The following is an 8760-nucleotide window of genomic DNA, read 5'->3' on the forward strand; positions in this document are numbered from 1 at the left end:
CCATCTCATCCTTCATGGCTAACTCCCACTTGCTTGAACTTTTGTCCTGCAAGGCTTCATCATAACACTCTAGCTCACCACCATAAGTTGGCAGAAGATAATTTAAAGCAAGTGAATAATGCTGTGGAGGTCTAATGGCCCTGGAAGATCTACAAACCGCAGCTACAGGTGTAATTTGAATTTCCTGCGATTCTACATTCTCCCTATCATCTTCACCCCTTTCTTGGACAGTATTTTTAATCAACTCATCTAAGTTAATAAACTCAGAATTTTTATGATCTATCACTGTGACATCTGACACTACAGTTGACCTGTCCTTGTACATAACCTATTCGTTAAATATCACATTTCTACTTATGATGATTTTCCTGTTTTGTTCATCCCAAAACCGATAGCCAAATTTCTCATCACCATAGCCAATGAAATAGAATATTTTGGACTTTGCATCAAGTTTACTACGAGCATCATAATCAACATAAACATAAGAAACACAACAAAAAACTTTTAAGTAAGAAAAATTTACCTCTTTATCGCTCCAAACCTCTTCAGGAACTCTAAACTCCATGGGAACTGAAGGTCCTCGGTTTATCATATAAGCTGCAGTACTAATAGCATCAGCCCAGAAGGTTTTTGGTAGTCCAGCATGTAGCCTCATACTCCTAACACGCTCGTTGAGAGTTCTTTTCATGCGCTCAGCCACACCATTCTGCTGTGGTGTCCCAAGAATGGTCTTTTCCATTTTGATTCCATTTACAGCACAATACTCTCTGAACCCTCCATCTATGTACTTTCCTCCGTTGTCCGACCTCAAACACTTTACTTTCAAACCTATCTCTGTCTCAATTATAGCCTTCCACTTCTTAAAAGTTTCAAATACATCATATTTATTTCTCAGAAAATAAACCCATACCTTTCTGGTTGAGTCATCAATGAAAGTAACGTAGTACCTTGAACCCCCAAGGGATGCAACAGGAGAAGGACCCCATAAATCTGTGTGCACTAACTCCAATTTTTCAGCCTTCGGTGTTCTGCATTTTTTCAAGAAACTCACCCTTTTTCTGCTTTCCTAAGATGCAGCTTTCATACAAGTCAAAATCAACGAACTTCAATTCCGGTAGTTTCCCTTTTGACAGCAGCATCTTCATCCTCTTCTCACTTATGTGACCAAGTCTGCGGCGCCATAAGCTTGTATCAGTACTTGCTTCAACAACTGGAATTGTATCTCTTGGACTTGAGGTCATGTATAGAGTACCAGATTTCTTTCCACGAGCCAATACTCTAGCTCCCTTTGTAACCTTCCAAGTGCCACCAGCAAACAACATCGCATGCCCTTCATCATCAAGTTGTCCGACAGAAATCAAATTCCTTCTCAGGTCAGGAATATGTCGTACCTTCTCTAGTAACCAAACAGACCCATTTGGCAGTGACATCCGGACGTTTCCCATACCCACAACATCCTAGGCTGTACCATCAGTCAAATACACCTTACCAAAATCTCCTGCTACATAGTTCTGTATGATTTCATGGTGTGAAGTAGTATGAAATGAAGCTCCTGAGTCCAAAACCCAATCATCAAGTGGACTGTCTACTGCAAGAAGTAATGCATCCTGTACCTCTTTTGTTACAACATTAGCAGAATCATCCTCACTTTTCTTCTTAAGACTTTTGCATTGTCTCCTAAAGTGACCCGTTTTCCCGCAGTTCCAGCATTGTCCCTTTTGGCTAGGTCTGGATTTACTTCTGTTTCGATTATAGTTTCTGGATTTTGATCTACCCCGATCTGAATTTCGGTCATTACCTCTGCCTCTGGTCTCAAGGTTTAGGGTAGAGTCGGATCCTAAGGTTTGGCCTACATCTCTTCTGCGAATCTCCTCAACCAGAATTAAATCCCGTATATCATTATACTTCAGTTTTTCCTTTCCAGTAGAGTTGCTTACTGCCATCCTCATTGCCTCCCAACTGTTTGGCAACGAAGCCAAAACGATCAGTACATGAATCTCATCATCAAAATCAATTTCTACCGACGATAATTGATTTGTGATAGTATTAAACTCATTCAGATGTTGTGCTACAGATGCGTTTTCTGCCATCTTTAAATTAAATAATTTCTTCATCAGATGTATCTTGTTATTTGCTGATGGTTTTTCATACATACCAGACAAAGCCTTCATCGGATCTGCTGTAGTTTTCTCCTTCATGACGTTGTGTGCAACAGACCTGGACAGAGTTAATCTTATAACTCCCAGTACCTATCTGTCAAGGAGAGTCCATTCCTCGTCCTTCATAGTAGCAGATTTTTCTCCTAGAAGCGGTAGATGTAACTTCTTCCTATAGAGATAATCCTCGATCTGCATCCTCCAGAATCCAAAGTCTGTGCCATCAAACTTTTCTATTCCAGACGTCTTTCCTGCTTCCTCTACCATTGCTCCCACTTGAACCTAATCCTAGGCTCTGATACCAGTTGTTGGGAATAACGAACAAATTCCCGAAACCTGTGAGAAACAAAATAGAGAAAAAATAACGCCAAAGAAAAATCAATCACACGCACAAGATAATATTTACGTGATTCGGTAATTTTGCCTGCGTTCACGGAGTTGTAGGGATTTCAATATTATCAGGAAGAAAACACAGAGAGTGCGGCGATACAATGCTCTTGCTCTCGCTTTCTCGCAGGTACAACCACACAAACCTTAATCACCCGAAAGCAATCCTTTTTATATGTTGCGCCTAGGGTTTCGTTCCCAAGCCTTCGCTCCATGGACTAAGCCTTAGGATAGAAATCTCTAATTAAATAGAGGTCGGGTCATCATCCAAATTAAAAGCACAACTAGGCTCCACAAAAGCCCAACAGATGTTTGTGCTAATGCCTCAAGAGTCTATTTATAGATACAAAATGACCCTTCATTCTCCATGTACTTAATAAATAAGTTATGTATATATTAAGTAGATACAACCCCAGATTCAAGGTACATTCATATAATTAATCTTATACATTTATGAGATACATGAATAAATGACCATAACCCAATCCATGGTACATCTTCTTTTCCAAGATAAAATAATAATATTATTATAATAAAAAAATAATATAATAATAATATTAAAATACACTAACAAATTTTAAGTTCAAACTTTTGTAATTTGAATGTGAGCATAATTTTAAAATCGAATTCAACTTGATCCAAAAGAAAAAACCTAAGAATTTTCTCAAAACTCACCAAACAGATTTGGATATTTAACTTAGATCCGAAATCCTAAACACAAATTTGGATCTGCCATATCCAAATACCCATAACCCAAGTCAACTTGACCCGTGTCCAAGTCAATGACCCATTGACCCAAACTTAAATGACTGAACTCGAGACTCAGGTCAACGCTGACCTGGGTCTAGTGCCCCTAGTCCAATCCTTAAGTTTTCACTTAAGGCCCAGCATCAATTTTAAGCCAACGAGCGCAATTGGGCTTAACCAAAGCCTAGACCCAGACTTACTAGTCTAACCAAGCCTAACAACCCATCAAGCCTAATTCGGCTTCATCTTAATTCTCAAGCTAACTTCATCTTCACTATATATATATATATATATAATTGTGTGTAGAGTCAATGTTTTAAGGTCTATTTATAGGCACATAGGACCTAAATTTAATGTACACTCAATATAGGGCCGGCTCCTCCTTTAGACGATTAAGATGTTCGCCTAGGGCCCCAAAAATTTTGGGCTGCCAATTTTTTTTAAATATAATAATATATTTTTGGGGTCTTAAATTTTTTTTAATTAAATAATGTTAACATATTTATTATGCTCTCTTCCCATACATTGACTTCCCAACTAACAAATAAATGTAATTTAATTCTTTTTTTTTTCAAGTCTCATTGACTTTCCAACTAACAACTTTATTATATTTCTAACTATCTATTACTTTCATCTCTCTCTCTCTTAGCTTCTCTAAAAAAATCTTTCCATCTCTCACTCTTATCTCTCGGTCTCTCTATGTTTTTTGTTCCGACTTTTGTGTTCATCATCTTCAAGCCTCCGATTCTCCGTAATTTTCATCAATCCTAATTTTGATTTCAATATTTGTGCACTATTTTTCTATTATTTTCACTTTGAATTTTTTTTTTCTAATTTTTTCTTAAATTTTGGAAGCTTTGAGGTTAGAGTGTTGTATCCGACAAGAATCCGATATCTCTAAAGCCTCGCTCGCCGATCAATTTGCAATAATAATAATAATCAGGTTATATTGTTTCAATCTATTATTTTTATAGATTTATTAAATTTATTTTTATTTGTTTACATAATTTGTCAATTTATAGTTAGTGTTAATTTTTAAAATTTAATTTTGTCAACGAGAAAATATAAATCCAGATATGAAAAATGAAGAAATAAAAAAAAATAGAAGAATTAGTATCATCTCAAAAGGGAGCTCTTGATAGATTTATTTTTGCATCTCAAAACGCTAAAAAAATTAATTTTGAATAAAAATAAAAATAAAACAAAAAATTAAGAGTCCTTGATTAAATTATTCGCCTAGGGCCCCCATATTATGAAGAGCTAGCCCTAACTCAATATTTGATTTTATTAAAAAAAAATCAACCAAAGATTCAATGAATAAAAGTCTAACTCGCCCCCAGGGTGTGGTTCAGGTGGTAGTGTGGGCTGCGGGAGTGCCTCTCATGAGATCAGGTGTTCAAACCCTCCTGGACTCATTTCCGCCCCTGAACTCCTGAATTTATCCTCCCTTTGGAGTTGTGAGGTCAACTTCAAGGGACGCAGGATTAGTCACATGGACCGTAAAACGGACACGTGGATACCCGGTGCATAATCCAAAAAAATAAAATAAAAGTCTAACTCTGAAGTATTTGTCTTTTCTAAAGATTCAATTAAATAAATGTCCAACTTAAGGTACGTGTCCTTTCCAAAATGACACATAAACTTTTATAATATTAAAATAATGAGAAGTTCTACTTAGAAGTATAGATTTCATGTCTTCTATTCGAATTTGACATAACTAGAAGCCAACATAATTTAGATTACATTTTTCTTAAATTCATATGAATTTAAACTAACACATAAATTTTTGTAGTTATGAAACATATCGTCATGGTATACATAACTAAGTCTAATAATCATCAAATGGGCCCCAAAAAGTAATAGTAATAATTACACAAAGAAACTAACTTAAAAAATGATATCATAAATAATTAAATAAGGTAAGCATAGACATGAGTGAAGGCAAAGGATGACATATAAAAGTACCAATTTCTTCTTCCACCATATAAATTCTAAAAAAAATGTATTTTAGTTTTAAATTCTTAACCTAAAGCAAGAAATAATTTGACAAAAGTTTGTTAATAATTTGGACTATACATTATGGAAAAGAGCTTAGTCCAAGGAGATTAGAGTTCCAACTCTTAATTCTAATTTGTACAAATTTTAATAAAAAGTATGATGTAAAATTTTACAAATAATTCAAGATTCTAAATTTAAAATTGTAACCCACGTTTGCAGAAGCTTTGAACTTGGAGTTGTATTAAATTCGAATAGAATGTAATATAAAATTATCTTAAAATTTGTTCAAATTCATTCGGATTAGCGGATGACGCTAATATGTTGGTTTGGTGTCATCATATCAGGAGGTCCGAAGAGCTAGTTAGTAGATGAAGTTTTTATGTAATAAAAAATGAAAAAAACATAAATAGTGGGAATTTGGAAACAATTTATTACGAACCAAAGTTGAACATAATTTTAGACTAAAATATATTAAAAAAATAAAATTGTAAAAGCTGAGGTCATGACCGTGCAAAAGCTAGAATGGTTTCGAGACGAACAGAGCAGAAACATATAAACAAAAACAAAAGCATCACCATCACAGGTCCAAATGAAGTCAATCGGATGACTCACAGCTGGCGCTTCTTCTCCAAGGATACACTTGCGTGCACTAAATTACAAACTCAAATTACTATTTTATTTCTCTCTGCCATGGACGGAAGTACCCTGGAAACGGAGCAGTCGCGCCACTTGCTCTGCCAAGCTTTAAAATAATAAAACAACAAACAATGCTCTCACTTCGGTACTCAACAGACAAAGAAAACAGCACCTTGGGCGCAACCTCTCCCCTCTGTCTCTCTCGCTCTCTGATCCAATCAGGATGCTTCCTCTCTCCTCCCCAGAAGCTCCCATGAACCCTCTCAAAACCTTTGCTTTCTTCAAAAATTCAAATTCCTCTCCCTTTGTATATATACACAGTTCCCTGCTTCACTTCCCCTACCTCGCTCCCATCTTCCATACTCTCTTTCTCCCTCTCTCTCTCTCTCTATCTCTCTCTCTCCTCATACTCTGTTTTTCTTTCTCTCTTAAATTTGAAGGTTTAATCAATTTGGGTGTAGTTTGGATTTTGAAGCTTGAATCTCTCTTGCTCTGTCTTCCTGTGAATGGCATCAGCAGGAGAAGCTTCGACTCTTGAGCTCATAACCCAGTTCCTCCTCAACGACTCTGCTGGAATTACAGAGAATTTCTTCATCGACGACCAAACCAGTACAATTTTCAAATACCCACAAGCTGAAGCCACCGGAAGAGCTTCTCCTGCCGCGAGTAATCATGTCTCGAGGCCTCAATTAGCCGACCCAGTTCCTGTTAATCCGCCGAAACCGGTGGGTTTGAGCAACCGCCGGCCGCCGTTGAACATTTCCATTCCAGCTGAGAACAGACAGGAGTGGCTGATTAAGTTCAGCGGGAATCCGGCTTCAGCGGCGGCACCAGCGGCCAGCGATCGGGATTTGTCTGATTCCGGCGACAGGAGGCATTACAGGGGCGTCCGGCGACGGCCGTGGGGGAAATTTGCCTCCGAGATTCGCGACCCACAGCGCAAGGGCGCGAGGGTTTGGCTCGGGACTTACGACACCGCCGTCGAAGCAGCGAAGGCTTACGATCGCGCAGCGTTCAAGATGCGGGGAAGGAAAGCGATTCTCAATTTTCCCGATGAGATCGGGACCTCGACGGAAACCGACAAATCGGTCGACAACGGCCGGAAAAGGCAGAGGGAGTTTGAGAGCGAAGAGGGAAGGAATGTGGAGGTGAAGGAGCTGAAGAGGGAGTCGCCTGAATCTGAAAATATAACAGCCGCGACAGCGACAGCAGCGCCGGCGGGGGGTCCGTTAACGCCGTCAAATTGGGCGGCCGTTTGGGATTCCGCAGACGGAAAGGGAATATTTAACGTCCCCCCGTTGTCGCCGTTATCGCCGCATACGTCGTTAATGTATTCTCAGCTTATGGTCACCTGAGGGTTAACGGATTTAAACAGAATTACGAACTATCTGACGGCGCCGCAGTCTCAGATATTGCCACGTTTAGAATTAGCCGAAAAAAAAAATAAAATTAGTAAGGCATAGGATAGCAGTGTGAAGTGTGTTTTGACGTTGTACAGGACTTGAAGTGTGCCAGCTATATGTGTTTTTTTCAAAAAAATACATACTGAATTTGTTTATTTAATTTTTGGAGCAATATTTTCGGTATCGTGTTGTTTGAAAAATTAAAAAAGCCTTCTCGATTGACATATTTTAGAAATAATTTTATTTGATTTAGTTTATAAGACTCGAAGGAAATGTGATATTAATATTCGTCGCTTTTTTATCCCAAAACAAATTGAAAAATAAAATTTTTATTTGCATTGTATTTTTATTCCTAAATTATAGTATATTTTAAATTATTATAATTCGGGTGCAACTGGATACAATTACTCAGCTGAAATTACAATAATTTAAAGAATATATGTTGACTACAATGACTAAATATGTGATAATAAGTAAAATCAAGCTTTTTTTAAAAAAAATAAATCAAATGATGAAAGTATATTTAAGGACAAAAAATGCTAACTAATCATGAGATTTCATAAAAATACTATGACCTCTCCTAAAATTTAAAAAAATTTTAAAAATCTCGTTTAAAATTTGTTAAAAAGATACAAATCTCCTCTTATATTTCATAAAGAAAGATAAAATATGTTATGAGAGGTCTATATCTTTTTAGCGAATCTCAGGAGAAGTCAGTAATTTTTGAAATCTCAATAAAAGTTATGACATTTTTGAAACCTTATAAAAGATCACTATCTTTTTATCAAATCTCATAAGAGGAGATTGCATTTTGCCCTATATTTAACTACTCTAAAAATTAATTGTTGTACTTTTTTTAACCAATATTTTTACCACTTTCGTAAATACATTATTAAAGTCTAATTGCTACAAGTAATCTTTATCCAAATTCATATGCAAGTCTCTATGCCTATCTAAATGAATCATGTTTTTTTTTTTCAAAATTCTATTTATTTATTTATTGCTTCATGCCATCTCATAAGTATTAAGGAAACTGCTTAATTTTCCAGCAAAATTGTCGACGGTTTTGATATACCATTTAACGGTTGCTTCGACAGATTAATACAGATTGATGGTTGTGATTAAATTGCCAATGATTTCACCAAACCGTCACCAGTTACGCCTGTTGCTAAATTGTCGAAAATCCTAACAATTAAAAATTTGCTAATATTTGATAGTATGCGGCGATCTGTGATTCTTCAGATGTATTACTTCAATAGTTGTTTGTATTTGAAAGTCTAGCATATCTTTGATTTAGTATTTAAATACTTTTGAATGTGTAACAAACATACCTTGTACAAGTCTTATATATAGGACATATTTACATCAAATGAAAGTGTCCTGCATTTTCTATATGGTATCAGAGCTCTTTCTCTAAGTATGTTATTGTCACC

General features: G+C 36.4%; 1 protein-coding gene across 1 annotated transcript; it reads left to right on the plus strand.

The window, feature by feature from the left end:
• The first annotated feature begins 5996 nt into the window (after positions 1-5996).
• Positions 5997-7487, plus strand: LOC131159324 (ethylene-responsive transcription factor 5-like). The gene has a single exon (XM_058114125.1). It carries the CDS (start codon positions 6431-6433, stop codon positions 7277-7279), a length of 849 nt encoding a protein of 282 aa, XP_057970108.1. The 5' UTR covers positions 5997-6430; the 3' UTR covers positions 7280-7487.
• The last annotated feature ends 1273 nt before the right edge of the window (positions 7488-8760 follow it).

Source organism: Malania oleifera, chromosome 7 (genome assembly GCF_029873635.1).
Source record: "Malania oleifera isolate guangnan ecotype guangnan chromosome 7, ASM2987363v1, whole genome shotgun sequence".
In the NCBI taxonomy this organism is placed as follows: Eukaryota; Viridiplantae; Streptophyta; class Magnoliopsida; order Santalales; family Ximeniaceae; genus Malania; species Malania oleifera.

What these genes read in the sequence shown, in the direction of transcription:
- LOC131159324 (XM_058114125.1), top strand. Translation starts at nt 6,431, where the DNA reads ATGGCATCAGCAGGAGAAGCTTCGACTCTTGAGCTCATAACCCAGTTC.